Source organism: Gorilla gorilla, chromosome 11, assembly GCF_029281585.2.
Source record: "Gorilla gorilla gorilla isolate KB3781 chromosome 11, NHGRI_mGorGor1-v2.1_pri, whole genome shotgun sequence".
In the NCBI taxonomy this organism is placed as follows: domain Eukaryota; kingdom Metazoa; phylum Chordata; class Mammalia; order Primates; family Hominidae; genus Gorilla; species Gorilla gorilla.
The window spans coordinates 25,687,994-25,704,636 of record NC_073235.2 but is presented as its reverse complement, the minus strand read 5'-3'; the positions used below and the strand labels follow the sequence as shown (position 1 = coordinate 25,704,636).

The following is a 16,643-nucleotide window of genomic DNA, read 5'->3' as shown; positions in this document are numbered from 1 at the left end:
CTCACCAATGTGAGCAGGCACCATCCAAACCATTGAGGGACCAGATAGAACAAAAAGGCAGAGGAAAGGTGAATTTTCTCTCTCTCTCCTGGGGCTGGAATATTCATCTTCTTTTCTTCCTGGACATCAGAATTCCAGGTTCTTGGGTCCTTGGGCTCTGGGACTGATACCAGTGGTTCCTTAATTTCTCAGACCTTGGGCCTCAGATGGAGAGTCACACCACTGGTTCCCCCAGTTCTCAGATCTTTGGACTCAGACTGAATTACACCACCAGCCTCCCTCTTCTCCAGCTTACAGACAGCATATCCTGGGACTTCTTGGCCTCCATAATCATGTGAGCCCATTTTCATAATAAATGATTTCATATATATGTATATGTGTGTGTGTGTATATATATATGTATTTGTGTGCGTGTGTGTGTATGTGTATGTGTATATATATCCCGTTGGTTCTGTTTCTCTGGAGAATCTTGACTAATACATACATTAACTAATTTTGTATCTACCTAGCAATTTTATTCCAATAGTATTTTCTTCCGCCTTCCCCCACCCTCACCAAATGTCTCTGAATACGCAGTTCTCAAAAATTACTCTTTGAATTAGCTTTACCATTTTACTGGTTCCTGCCTTAATAAGTTTAATACACACACACACACACACACACACACACATACACACGATGTGCTGAGTTTATATTTGTATAAGAGCTATGAGTTTATATTTGTATGAGAGCTATGTTTTTAACTTATTGAAAATTATACTTTGACAAGTATTTATTACTTACTTATTTTAAACTATTCCCTGGGAATTAAAATAATGCATGTATATCTTAGTACCTACTCTTTAAGAGTTTAAATGTAATTCTGAACACATGTTTGTGTTTGTGAGTGTGTATGTGAGGGAGAGAGGGAGGGTGTGTGTAAAATCTGGTGTTTGGACATTTAGAAGGGGCAGGGATTTGGTGTTGAGTGGTAGATCTGAAGGAGGCAGGTTCACCATACCCTCTTGGAAGAAAGAATAGAATGAGGCTATATAAAGCAGACCATTGTGACTGCATCTATTAGCAAATCTGTTAGGGAGGAGAACATGCTGGAAGTTGAAGTGTTGAGGCAGAATATTACAAAATATGGCTCAGTGTATTGAACAAGGCAGAGTGGAGAAATGCCCAGCACACTCAGAGTGATTGCTCATTGCTTTCCAAAGTAAATGATACTTTTTTGGATATGACACTGCTACAACTTGAATGTTTGTCCTGTGAAACTCATGTGGAAACTTAATCCCCAATGTGGCAGTATTGAGAGGTGCAGCCCGTAACAGGTGATTGATTAGCTCATGAGTATTCTGACCTCATGAATAGATTAATCCATTTACTAATTAATGGATTAGTGGTTTAATGGATTAATGGGTTGTCATGGGAATGGGACTGGTGGCTTTATAAGGTGAAGGAGAAGGACCTGAGCTACCATGTTAGAGCACTCAGGCACCTTGCTATGTGATGCCCTGGGCTGTCTCGAGACTCTGCAGAGTCCCCATAAGCAAGAGGACCCTGATCAAATCTGCCCCCCTTGACCTTGGACTTCTCAACTTCTATCACTGTAAGAAATAAATTTCTTTTCTTTGTAAATTACCCAGTTTTAGCTATTCTTATATAAGAAACTGAAATGGGCTAAGATATCTAAAGCACAGACAACAAAGACAAAAATGAGCAAGTGGGACTATATCAAACTAAAAACCTTCTGTACAAAGAAGAAAAAGAATTAAAAAAATTAAAAGGCAACCTATCAAATTGGAGAAAATATTTGCAAACTGAATATCTCATAAGGGGTTAATACCCAAACATTTAAAGAACAAGTACAACTCAGTAGCAAAAAAACAAATAACCCAATTTAAAAATGAGCAAAAGACTAAATTGACGTTTTTCCAAACAAGGAATACAAATGGCCAACAGGCACACAGAAGGATGCTCAACACCGCTAATCATCAGGAAAATAGAAATCAAAACCACAATGAGACGTCACCTCACACCCGTTAGGATGGCTCTTATAAAGAAGGAGATAAGTGTTGGTGAGGAGGTGGAGAAAACAGAACTCTTTTATACTGCTGTTGGGAATGTAAATTAGTATAGTTATAAAAAACGGTATGGAGGTTTCTTAAAAAAAAGGAAACTACCATAAAATCCAGTAATACAACTACTTTGTATATATCTGAAGGAAATGAAATCAATATCTGAAAGAGATATCTGCAATCCAATGTTCATTGCAGCATTAGTCATAGCAGCCAAGACAAGGAAGCGACCTAAGTGTTTCTTGATCAATAAAGGGATACAAAAATTGTGGCATTTATACAATGGAATATTATTAATCCATAAAAAAGAAAACCTGCCACTTGCAACATCATAGATGAGCCTAGTGGGCATTGTACTAAGTGAAATGATCCAGGCACAGAAAGACAAATACTACATTATCTCACTTACATGAGGAATCTGAAAAAAGTTGAACTCAGAGAAGCAGAGAGTGGAACAGTGGTTGCCAGGGACTGGGGTGTGAAGAAAATGGAGAGATGTTGATCAAGGTACAAACTTGCACTTGTAAAATGAATACATTCTCTGAATATAATTTGTACAGCATGGTGACTATAGTTAATAATACTCTATTGTATGCTTGACTTTTGCTGAGAGTAGATCTTGTGTTCTCACTACAAAACAAAGAAAAGGATAACTACATGAGGTGATGGATGTGTTAGCTAATTTGATTGTGGTAATTATTTCAAAATGCATACCTATCAAATCATCATTTCGTACACTGTAAATGTATACAGTTTTATTCGTCAATTATACTTCAATCACATAGGAGGGAGGGAAGTAAGTGAACTAATAAAAATGACACACAGCTTTCCCTGTCTAAAACACTGAAGTTATTCTGGCTCTCTGGGCAGGATAGTGTTGTGGTGCTGTGGCCAATAGCACCACACAGATTCAGATCACTTGGGTGAAAGCCTGGCATGGCCATTGCTTTCCTCTCTGTGTCACCTATGAATCAGAGATCACAATGACATCTACATAAAGGGTAGTTGTGAGTATAGAATTAGTGTACCTTAAGGGCTCAGAACAGTGAGGGCTCATGGGAAGTGCTCAATATAGTGGTGTTATGATTTTTAGTTGTGCGCTGCCAGGCATCAGCTTACAACCGGGGGAAGAGGGAGGGTGTAATTCTTAGGCACACAATCTCACCATCCGGAGAGATGCTGCTTTACATCTGCACGTATATTTGAGAGCATCTGAGATTTCAAACCATGTGGTACAATTTGCTCTTTTGGATATATTGCCTGTCTTTTCTTTGTAAAACAAAAGATAAGTCTTAAAGGAAGACACGTTAAAAAGGAGTGTTCACTGAGACAGGGTTATAATTGCTTCTAAGCCATGTCAGTGGATAGACAGGACATAAGTTTGGTCTTAAAAGGAAGAAAATAAATCAGTACTTTATACTGATATTTCCAATATAAACAAAAATTATAAGTTTTCTTCTTAACTTTCTAAATTTTATATTTTTCCACTCATGAAACAAAATCTGTTCTTAATAGCATTAATATAATGACTTTCAAGGTTTATCTTAATGTATCTGTATACCACATATGTATATATTTGTACATGACTGTATATGCATGTATGTTACTATATCCATCTATATAAACATATATATTCATCCTACTACGCTTGAATATATTTATATAACCAACCCTGTATATATCCACCTCTTTGTATATGAGAGACTCTGACTGTATATATTCAACTACATATGTGTGTGTATATATATATATTTTACTCTATATATTACATACACATATATATCACATATACATGGTTTATTATAGTATAAATACGTATCTGGACATATTTAACAAAATAATTATGTTGATATTATTACTAATGACAAATGTTAGCTGTCAATCAGTATCACAGTTTGTAATTGTATGGTAATGGTATTATCCGTGTCAACTCTTTATGAATACTGTTTGTGCCTATTTGTGCCAACTATGTGTCAAGAATCTAGAACAATGCCTGACAAATACTAGGGACTCAATAATTATTAATAGAAGGATTTTTTACTCATGAATTCCTCCAATGTAGCAATTTGCAACTCTTGTTTCATTTTAGAATCATCTGGAAGCTTTTGTTTCTTCACTTTATCAATATCCTTGCTTGGGTCCCATCCAAGACAATTAATTCAGAACATAGGAAAAATGGGCTCAGGCAATGCTCCTTGTAAAGCTCTCCAGGTGATTCAAATGCACAACCCTGGGATGAGAACCACTGATCCCGTATCTCCCTGAGCCAGCGTTTAATTCCCACTGAAGGCCACGGTTGGGCCTCGGTGAGTAAAGGAGGGGCTGTCCCCCTTGGGAGTCTTGGAATATGCACTAGAGGATGAGTTCTAGGTCAGTGCATCCCAACTGTATCACTGTGTCTTCTGCTTGGCCTTCCTGATTTAGACTCTTGTTGGGAAACGGAAGAAAAGTGAACCTCTCTGTACACTTATGCTAGCCTTGGATTCAGGCACTCAAATTCCCCGGTGAGCCGAACAATTATAATAAGTTGGAGCAGAGACACTTGTCCTCACTCAATATCTGTCTGTCAGGGAGAGAGCTGGCCTGTGATCAGACCCACAGCTTCCCCCAGAAACTGCTCAGGAGCTATTAGGCAGTAGTAATTGCTTTCTGCTGCTGCACAATTTGGGTGGGATCGAGACAACTCCTTTCTCTGGAAGCTCTGTTGGAAACCGCGTTAAATTCTGCCAACCTGTGTTTCTTCCTGAAATGGAAAGTGGGCTTCCTGCTCCAGTTCAGTTCTCTACCCTGCTGTGAGAAAGATATTTTGGATATGCAAGTCTGATCTTAATCTGCACATAATGTTGCAAGGCAGACATTCCTGGGCCACTTTACAGATAAAAAACTGAGGTTGGGAGAGGTAAGTGACTTGTGCACAGTCAGAGAGTTTTTAAGTGGCATAGCCAGCATTTGAACTGTGGTTGATTGATTAGTTTTTGTTTTCTTGCTGCTACACTCCTTTTCAATCTGTACTAGTGAAGCGATTTGTTAATGGGATGAATATAAACACGAACTTTGAATTCAGATAACCTAGGTTTGAATGCAAGCATTTCCCCAGACTAGTTTTGCTGTCTTGGGAAACTGATGCCTCAGGAACCCTACCTGAAGGTAAAAGGTAATAATGCTCGCAACAACTTTGTGAGGACTAAATATCATCATAAAACTAAAATGCTTAATCAAATTTTTGGCACAGAATATTCAGCAAAGGACATTAGTACAAAATTTTAATTGAAATTTTCCTGTTGAATCTTTGGCCATTCTTTTGTTTTTAGAATATTATTCTTAAACAGCTTTCTCAACAAACCAGTGACACTTGCTAACTTTTAAATTATGAATCCCATTTTAATAGAAAACTGGTGAAATGAGGTACAAGACAAACAGGAAACAAACATACAAGCAAAAACTATAAATCAATCTCACTAGTAATGGAGATTAAAATTATAAATTAAAGTGTTAACAAATTAAATTAGTTAGCATGTAAAAAAAAAAAAAAAAACAACAACAACCAATTAGAACTTAGTCCAGAATGCAAAGATGGTTCAATATTGCAAAAACCTGGTAATGTAACCTACTTAAGATATCAATGGAAAATATAGTCAAAATTAAATAATATAAACTCTAATAGACCCGTAGCTCTCTTTAAATTGCATACACGCTTTTCTTGACCTAGGGAAACTTTATAATATTTAGTAGATATTAATATACTATCAGATACCTAAAAGTCCTTAAAAATTGAAATAATTCAAATCTCTTTTGCAGTATTTATCTACCTATGTATCTATGCATTAGAAAAGTCAACATCCAAATCTGACTAAAACGTATCTGCCTAGATATCCAACATCATATTTGTTAACAACATTTCATATGAGAGATTAGTTAAGGAGGTGCTCTTACTTCACACAGATGTTAAAGATAAACACCATATACTTAACTACAGCTATTTCTAGCTGGTAGAATAACAGATTATTTATATTTTCTTACTTTTAATTAATAGTATTTTTGTATTTTAAAAATCAGCAATATTAATTTTCAAGTAAAATTAAACTTATTGAAAGAAAATTTAATAAGCATTCATTATAAATATTTTATTATAAAACATGTTTTATATCTATTTATGTTAGCTATGGAAATATAAAAATAAAGCAAATGCTTTTTATAAAGTAATTTTCACAAAGACCTCTTGTGATAATCAAAAAAGGATATTGTGATTTGGGTGAACACAAGTCAGCATACTTTGAATGACTATTATGCTATGGAAGTATGCTTACATTAGATTTTCACTCCTCTCCTCCTAAATATTTTCCTGAAGACGGCCATTGGACATGATTTCAGTGTCTGAGAGTGCTCACTTTCCTTCAACTACCCACCATGTAATTATTTAGTGCTTGGCATTAGGATTTCAGTCAGCCTACTTACCAACTCTCCAGTTGAGTTGAGCTGGGCTGTGAGTGCCAGTGAGGTCTGAGGAACTGGAAAAAGCCATTGGAGAGAGCAGGGATGCTAGTGGATCATCACAGTTGTCTATAATGATAGGAGGACAGAGGGAGAGAGACCAGATTCTATTAGCAAGAAACATTCCATAAGAAGAGAAGTTGAGAAATTAACTACCATCATTTATTAACCACCTGCTCTGAACAAGGTCAGGTACTCCCTGTTTCCATGTGTTACTGCATCTACTCCTCACAGCACCCCTGAAGGACAGGTCCAGCTTTATTTCACAGATAGGGAAAATTAAGTTCAAAAATGTCAAGCAGATTGTCCAAGGTCTCAATGCTAGAAAATAGTGCAGCCAGAATTGTCACCCAGATTTGTCTGACTCAAAAACCCAACTAGCTACATTTCTTCAATAAGCCACTTGAGCAAAGCCTCAAATTATTGCCATCAAGATTATTCGATAAGAAGCAAGATGATTAAAAGGGGGAAACATTGTCTGACTACTCTCCCATCTTCAGTCCCTAAGAGCTCCCATAATAATTGGTCTAGAGGAGTAGGATAACTTAAAATATCTTATTCCCAGTTGTGTGAAAGTCTTCAGAAAACAATTTACTTATTCTAAGAACTTATTTCTATTCCATGAAGCAGTAGTGAATAGTCCTAGATCTTGTATATTCTGAATCTGATATTTACTTCAACAGCTATCCTTCCAACCTATCCTAAATATGGAAAGTATTCTTTCTAATGATTCTTTGATGAGGCCCAAATGTGGGACAGGGTGGGGCCATGAGCAAAGATGCTTGTCTTGACAAAGTAGATATACCCCTCTGGGTTGACACTGATGTCCTGACCATCCAATCTCATGGAGAGGAACTGCTCTTCCCTCTTAGTATATTGTTGCCATGGTTGGAATTTTTGTCATTTCCAAAACTCATGATGAGATCTAATGTCATTATAACAATAACAAGAGTTGGGGCCTTTCAGAGATTATTAGGCCATGAGGGCTCCACCCTCATTGGCTTAGGTTTACAGCTTTAATAAAAGAGCTTTCAGGAGTGGGTTCTCTCTCTCATTCTCTTGTCTTCTGCCATATGATGATGCAACAAGAGAGCTCTCACCAGATACCAGAACCTTGATATTCAACTTCCCAGCCTTTAAAACTGTAAACCAATAAATTTCTGTTCCTTATAAATTGCTCAGTCTCAGGCATTCTGTTATAGCAATACAAAATGGTCTAAGACAATTGGTCATCTACATTTTTTGTAATAATTCACTTATCTGTTTATATTTTCCATTGGGGACACACATTTTGTGGGACCCTTGCAGAGAATCTGGTACATAACAAGCCTTTGATAAAGGTTTGTTGAAAGAATGGGATCGTGAGCTAATGAAATAAGAAAGGAAAGAATGGGAGGCAGGATCGAGCAGTCAATCTACCAGCCAATTAGTCAGTATAATATTACCAACATTCTTTTCCTATTTTTTGTCTTGTACACATTTAATTTTATAGGACATTGAACAATGACTTCATGAAATCTAGACATACCTCACTCAAAACAAATTTAAAATGTGCCGTTTAGTTTGAAGGTAAACTTCATGGTAGTAAAGGCTCTCAGGAAGAATTGGTTTGATTTCTTTTTTTTTTTTTAAAGAACATTTACATAGGATTAAGCTTGTTTATTCAGCAAATTCTTAGAGAGCAGTATTTTAACTAACTGCAGAAAAATTAATTAGAAACACAAGGATTAAATTATTGTTCATTAAGTGTATTAAAAAATCAACTGGCAAAGTGTATTTTGAGTTTTTCCCAAATACAAATGTTGAAAAATATTTTGAGGTATTTGACAAATACAAAACCGAGCCAGATCCTCACTGAAGAAGAATAACATAAAAATCGCAGATATGGTTTCTCGGCAGTTATGGTCATTTGGTGAACAGAAAGCAGATCACTACCATTTTACCTCTGGCAGAAGATACAGGTGACAGAAGGTGCATACATACCTCAACGCACTTGTTTAAAGTCACATATTTGTTGCATTATTTATATATTAGAAAACAATATATAATAATCACTTATTAAATTATATTCAACATAATGCAGATCTAGCATGTACGTATGCCTGTTTTGTCATCAAGAAGCATCAGATGAATGTGGAAAAAAAATGAGCCCCATACAAAAACACAAACCACACACACACAAACACATATATAGGTCTTAAGCATCAATACGGTATCTACATTCACAGAAGCCTTCTAAGCCTCATCCATCCAGATGTGTAGATATAACCATCCTCCTATTTCAGGTAACACTCTCTCCACTACTTAACAAGAAATCACAGCTTTTCTGACACCCACTTCCACTGGAAAGTTGTAGCTCTTTTTAACATAAAGTGTTATAGCTATTGTATATAGTAGTTATGTATTTATTAGACATTGAGCATGTATACAACTCTGCTACTATTTTATTAGGTTTTTATAGTCTTACGTGTGACTAATGAAATTTTTGAGTATTGTACTCCTAACCCTACTTCTCCCCTAAATCTTTTCTTATAAAATTTTTATTGTACAATTAGCAAGCCATTTTTACAAATGCATATATTATGTTGTAGCAGAATTGACTGTACCCCTGTATATGTTTCAAGTCAACTCAATCATACATTGCTCAAGAAACAACTCTGGAATTTATTTTTCTCCTCTCTTTTTTTTTTTTTTTTTTGGTAATCTTTGCATTCATATGTAAATTGTTAAAATGATCATGGAATAGTAGAAGTATCCTAATCATTTCAAATTAATTCAGTCCAACCAATATTTATAAAGTCTCATTTTGTGCATATTCTCAGAGAGGCAATCAGGATAGCTTTGGGTAAAATAAAGTCTAGACCTCAAGGAGCTCCGAGGCCATTGAGAAATATAGAGATGTAAACAAATAAATAAATTGATGAGGAAATTTAGGAGACTTTCACTATGATCACAGCGAACCAGTAAAACTGGGATCTATCAGTCCAGACTCTCAGGCAAGTGATACGTTTTGTTCTTCCAGACCTGTGCAGTCCCCTCCATTATAAGGTGCTGACCTCCAGGAGAACTAAGCTTCCAGAGCCCATTAGCTTGTGGCAATAACTGCCATTCCCTACTGTCTGTTTTCTCCTCTGAAAGATGTCTGCCTTGTATCTCAGTTTCTAGGGACAGTGGTTCCACTTTGGAAATTAGCCAACCCGTAGATTTATGCTAATGGAAAGATCCAAGGAAGACTTTTCAGCAGCCCTTTCCTCATAGACCCTATGCATTTGAACAGCGGATTTTTGGGAAACATATCTGAACTTTTGATCTCCTGTCCCTAAAAGTGATAAGAATGGAAAAATCTCAAATCTAAAAGGAAGAAATCACCCCCTGCCCCCCAAAGCAGATAAATCTTTTCCTCTCTCACTTCTATCTCAAATGAACCACTTTGGCAACCTTGCTTACGTTGAAGACAGAGCAAGTCTCTTATGAAATTAGTCTAGTAAACAGGAATTGAAGTCGATTTTTGCCTAATGTTCCATTATTGGAACGCTAAGCATGTGGGAGTTATCTATATCCTACTGCTCAAGGTTATCGCCAAGGTCTGATTGCAAAAATTCAAAAAATTGCAACCTCAAGCATAAACAGGTTAAGGGTTTGATGATAGAACTATTCTAAATTCAAATGTCTATATTTTTTAAAATATGTATCAGATTCTTAAAGCAAAGGAAGAATGATCTAGCGTAAATGAGAACAATAAAACTTGTTTGTTTTGTTTTGTGATTTGTGATAGGCTGCATTAGTGGAAAGCATATTGAGGGTTAGAGCTTGGAGATTCCTTTTTCCTAGATTTGTTTCTTCTCTTGACTGGATGATTCCAGATAATACATTTAGGTATACTAAGTCTTATTTTCACTGTCTGCAAAATAAAGAGTCATTTTCATCATATCCAGCCATAGAGTCATTTTAAAGATGGAATAAGAATAGATGGGAAAATGTCCCCTTTTAAGTATAAAGCCCGTAATGAGAATAGGAAGCAGTATGTGAATTGCCCAGTAATATCTGCTACATTTGAGAGTAAATATTTTAATGATTTTATTTCTGGGATCTTTTTTCTCTTCCACAAAACTTGCCCACAAATTGGTATCATAAATAGCTCATTCACATTAAAGGTTTACAACTGGCCAGATGAACAGGATAAGGTGAAGTGGAGGGGTAATAAAATGGGTGAAGACACGAGCCTGCATAAAGATGACACTGCACCTTCATTCTCTCCTCTGCAGGTCTGCAGCATTGTGGAGACTGGGTCAGTACTACCCCAAGCACATGGCTGGGGAGCAAGGAAAGAACATGTTATCTCCCTCAATGCTCCTGCAGCCTTCAATAAGCAAACCTGTGCTCTCCTTCAATTTCAGGCTCCACATGCATCTCAGACTTCTAACAGTGTGTCTGAACAATGCTGAATCCATCACTCTGTTCCTCCAAAAGTGTATGTGAATATTCATTAGTGTTTAATGTAGAAAAGAAGAAGGGGTGAAGAAACTGGGGTCTGAAGATAGGTATTTGAATTTTAAGAAAAAAAAACATAATGAGAGACTGAAAGGCTTCTCTCATACTCACTTCCAATGGGACACACAACTTGGGATAGACTATATTGATTTCCCAGGAATCGCTTTCCAAGAATGAACCAAATTTCACAGATGCATTGGCCTAGTATTTTCAAAATGAGATCTTTAAAAGCTTTTTCATGGGTCTTTTCTCTAAAAGAGTTATAGCAAAACTCTGATAGGAACACTTTTACACTGTTGGTGGGACTGTAAACTAATTTAACCATTGTGGAAGTCGGTGTGGCGATTCCTCAGGGATCTAGAACTAGAAATACCATTTGACCCAGCCATCCCATTACTGGGTATATACCCAAAGGATTGTAAATCATGCTGCTATAAAGACACATACACATGTATGTTTATTGCGGCACTATTCACAATAACAAAGACTTGGAATCAACTCAAATGTCCATCAATGATAGACTGGATTAAGAAAATGTGGCATATATACACCATGGAATACTATGCAGCCATAAAAAATGATGAGTTCATGTCCTTTGTAGGGACATGGATGAAGCTGGAAACCATCATTCTCAGCAAACTATCGCAAGGACAAAAAAACCAAACACCGCATGTTCTCACTCATAGGTGGGAATTGAACAATGAGAACACATGGACAAAGGAAGGGGAACATCAAACACCGGGGACTGTTGTGGGGTGGGAGGAGGTGGGAGGGATAGCATTAGGAGTTACACGTAATGCTAAATGATGACTTAATGGTTGCAGCACACCAACATGGCACATGTATACATATGTAACAAACCTGCACGTTGTGCACATGTACCCTGAAACTTAAAGTATAATAATAATTTTTAAAAAAAGAATTTTTTAAACTTAAAAAAAAACTCTGATGCAATAAAAGGCTATTTTTAAAATGCAAATCCTTTTTCATATATATTTTTGATTCCCCATTTTTCTTCAACAAATAACTTTGCTGTCATCTGTACTCCTTTTCTTTATAATGTAAAGGCCACCACTAGCTCCCATCATCCCCCCAGATAAAAATCTACTTCTGTGGGTATAACCAAAAGCACCTTAGCTCTTTCCATCCAGTAGCTGTTTAAATACTCCCAGTCCTGTTTGCATAACTTTGCTTTACATTCATAGATTAAGAGGATTTCTGAACCAGGAGGAACCTCTGAAATATAGGTTCCAAGCCTTTCACTTTATATATAAGGGTTTGGGGGGAGCTTAGGGAGATGAGAGGACTGCCCAAGATTATTCAGTTAATTATTTGACCAGCTGGAAGCAAAATTCAGGTTTCCTTACTGTTTGTAGGTGACCCTAGTCCAGTTTTCTGGCACCTTTGCAGAAGGCAGGTAACCATTAGTAGTAGTATTATTTATAACAACTGTTATAATGGATGATCTTTTTTCTGCAAAGTGAAAGACATTATATTATTTCCCGGACAACAGAAAAACATTGATGAAGAGTAGTTTATAACTTTCAGGATAATTTGAATTTCTCTTCTTTTTTTTTTTTTTTTTTTTTTTTGCCTTTCTTCTATTCATCTTCAATACTCTCCCCTAGATAAACCCTACCCACCCAGGGGGCAGAAGTCAAACAAACAGAAAAAAGGCAAAAGAAAAAAAGGTAAGAAGAGAAAAATAAAAGAAACATTCATTTCCTTATTAATATTTGCATGGACAAGCATTTTGTTTGTTATTTCCCATTCAAAGAAGAGGGGATAATATGTTCTTCAATATATCTATACAGTTAAATACTGAAGGTCTTCTTTCATATTAATTACAAGGTAAAGGCACAACAGAGAATTCTAAGTAAATATGATATTTACACAGCTATTGAGAAATTATCATTGACTCTTTAAAATGATTCTACTTCGAGTAACATTTTTTGTTGCCAACGTATATTTTTATTCATTATTATTAAAATACCAGTAGAGTTACAGATGGTACTGAAGTTAAATTGTGTGCATCGTCTTGATTACCACGGTAAATTGTCTGTATGTGGGGATTTGGAGCTTAAAAGATTCACTTGTATTTATAGGTGAGATAAAATTCCTCTTAGCATTGCACACTTAATAGCCTACTTTGTTTAAAAGATATAAAACATACATTTTGTGGAGCGCCTACAACAGTGCTTAGACATGACAACTCATGCCTTTTGCTTCAATTATTTTTCCCCTTGTTACCTATAATTTCACTTAGAAAATAACAAGAATAAATACTATAATATTATTCTTGAATCTGACCCTGCCCCCATTCTTCACGATGAAACCCTAAAAGATAAATTACTTCATAATTAGTAGACCAAAAATACAGCTTTCTAAAATCAGTCGTGAAAGGAAGGCCAAGTCTTCTCTATCCTGACATTCATTTCCAGATTGATGCAGAACTTGCTTTTTGATCATGGCTAAATACTCATGGTTGTGCTTCTTGCTGTGAGAAGACAGAATAAAGTCAAATACATAGACCCTGAGCTCCAGAAAGCAATCATTTACTTTGGACTGAAAGATAATCCATACATTTTTTGAAATAAGCTCCTTATGTTCATGAGCAATTACATGCAAAAGACCATTGGTCTGGGATCCAAGAGTCCTGAGCCTTCTGCCTGCACTAGTAATGTGCTCTCTTTTTTACTTCCCTGTATTTCAGATTCCTCAACTTTATAACGGCACGGGTTATTGTTCATTTGTTTCATCAACACAATTTAATTGAGCACATACTAGGTGTCAAAATTTCTGTCAGGCTTTGCAGAGAGTAAAAGTAATTATCGCAAATTCATCAAACGTGGTGGAGATAAACACAGCACCACTCCCTGCACTGCAATAGTGACTGGTGATGGGGCCAGAGCAGACTGCGGGAACACCCAGAAGAGGGGGTTAGTCCCGTCCAGGGCTAACAAGAGGGCTCTGGGATTCTTTCCAGGCTTTTAAAGCAATTCTGTGTACGATTTTAGGACATATTTTATTTGGAGTTACTAATTTCCTGTTTGTAAGTGGCTTGCTGGGAGGACATCATGGTAAACCCCATAAGCATAACAAGGTAGCAGCAGCAGGCCTGACTCCTTGGGAGCCTCCTGGTGCAGCTTTCTGAGTTGCTCACAGTCACTGCAACAGCTGCAACGGGGAGACCATCACCTTATTCCATGGATGAGGACTCTATACATTTTTTTGTCCATTTCACAGTCTCTGCAATATCTAAACTGGGCTTTGAACCAAGGTCAAAGTGACTCTGCACAAAACCTGAGTTGAAACCTGCTTCTAAACTCTAAAATGACGGCAGACCTCTCTCTATTTGACAATTTTGTAGGAATATAGCTCTTTCCTTCTTGAATTTCAAGAGCATCTGCACACGGATGCCCCACAATGAGCCCAAACTCAACAGCTCTGAAATACCCTTCCCTAAATTGATTTCTTCTCAGATTACAGCTGAGAGGAAAGCAGTGTTTTTGTTATTTTTGATGTTGCCACTGATTTTTTTTTGTTATGTTTTGATTCTCAGGTTAGAAATATTTTTTTACAACAGACTGTTTTGCTTTATTCTTTTCACTTTCATGCTCTAAATCTAATTTACCAGTGACTTAATCTAATGCAACAAATGTTGGTAATTCTGTACCAAGAGCTATGTTGTTTACAACTGAGCCCCTCATATGCGACAAATATAATGAGCTAATGATGTGCAAATATAAAGGGTCAGGCTGGACAGATTTCTTTTTTTGCCCTGGTATTTAGTATTTGAGACTACATAAATTAGTCAATACTTCTTTGTTGAGTGAAAGGATGAAAGACACAAGTTCTATCCTGTTGAATTGTTGTTTTCTCTTGGGATGATCTCTCAGTTTTCCACTTATTTATTTTCTCTTTCTCACGATTTGATTCTAGTTCTGACTATCCAAATATTATGTTATGATTTTTGCAATGGTCTTTTCCATTAGTTTTCTCACTGAGAGAGCCAAGCAGTACCCAGCTCCAGTCCCATTAAGCCATCTTTTTAAAAACCCCATTTTTAATATGTTGCCTTCAAAAATACTTACAAGGTATGCCAGCCTTGAGCTTGGCTTCCAGGGGTGGCATCATGAGGATAAAAGAGCAGAATTATCTACACATGGGCCAGGCCCGGTGGCTCACGCCTGTAATCCCAGCACTTTGGGAGGCCAAGGCAGGCGGATCACGAGGTTGGGAGATCGAGACCATCCTGGCTAACACGGTGAAACCCGGTCTCTACTAAACATACAAAAAATTAGCCGGGCGTGGTCCCAGGCGCCTGTAGTCCCAGCTACTCAGGAGGCTGAGGCAGAAGAATGGCATGAATCCGGCAGGTGGAGCTTTCAGTGAGCAGAGATAGCGCCATTGCACGCTAGCCTGGGTGACAGAGCAAGACTCCATCTCAAAAAAAAAAAAAAAAAAAAAAAAAAAAGATTTATCTACACACGGTAGGTCCCAGCCAAGCCTAAGTTAAGGAAATCATTGGTGGTACTGAAAGTTGGTCAAAGAATCAAAACGTAAGACCAAGTTCAGGAGTAAGTGACCTGTTGTTAGGATCGGCTTTATCAGAAGCCGAGGACTGTGCCTCCAAAGGCATCACTCTGACAGTGTTTAAAATCAAATACGGTAAAGCTATTAAACCTTTAAGGTTATGAATAATGTGTCATAGCTTAATTAGAAAGCTATTCAACCTTTTATAATATTGAGTGTAACAGGTAAAATTCATAAACCAAAAAAATTAGAAGTTTCTGGAATAGGAGAAGCTAAGAGTGGTGGCTGGAATAGTTTGGTGGGTTTTATAGGAGACTCATAAGAAAAAACACAAATCTTTGAAAAAATATAATGTTTCCTACTTGAAAAGTTTCCACAAATTTCACTCTGCTTCTATAAACCCCTTTTCCCTCCTCCTCATCTATTAACACTTCTCACAGCACACACACACACATCATTACAAAGTAGTGCCAAATTATGCTCAGAATTTATTGGTTCTGAAGAAAAGCTACATAAATGAATAAATTGGATGGTACTGAATGATAAGATTGGGAGAAAGAAAAAATACGGAAGGTAGAACTTTTTTAAAATTAAAAGTAGAGATGATGTCTTTATAAGGTCATTGTCCAGATGATTATGCATTGAATATTAAAATGAGGGAAAGGAGGCAACTAAAGAATTTGTAAAGACAGTATTTCTGTTCATTGAATAGTTATCAGAATTGAGAGTTTCTCTTCTAGAACGTTGTCTTTCTCACTAGATATCTACTCTTTTTTGAATACAATGGGGCTAAACTTCCAACAGCTAATCATGACCCTGCATTGAGTGTTTCTAAATTACATGGAAAATCCTCGTTGCTCAGGAAACCATGATCTTAAAGTGTAGCTCAATCAATCCATACACATTCATAAACCTTTTTCATCTTGCATGGGTCTAGGCATAATGATTCTAAAATAAAATGAACATCTCTGTATTCTCATTCTGCTTACTGAACTTAGGAAAATGCCTGATTAGAAAGATAGGCTTGAGTTGAGTACTGGCCAGCTGGCTAATAGCACAACC

The 16,643-nt window shown here is 36.7% G+C and overlaps 1 protein-coding gene across 1 annotated transcript in view; it reads right to left on the bottom strand.

The window, feature by feature from the left end:
• The window catches only part of CNTNAP5 (contactin associated protein family member 5), an 870,373-nt gene that overhangs the window by 673,289 nt on the left and 180,441 nt on the right, over positions 1-16,643 (bottom strand). The window contains exon 2 of the mRNA XM_031008908.2: positions 6,519-6,623. Coding sequence (XP_030864768.2) covers positions 6,519-6,623 — 105 coding nt within the window. The remainder of the gene's footprint in view (positions 1-6,518; positions 6,624-16,643) is intronic.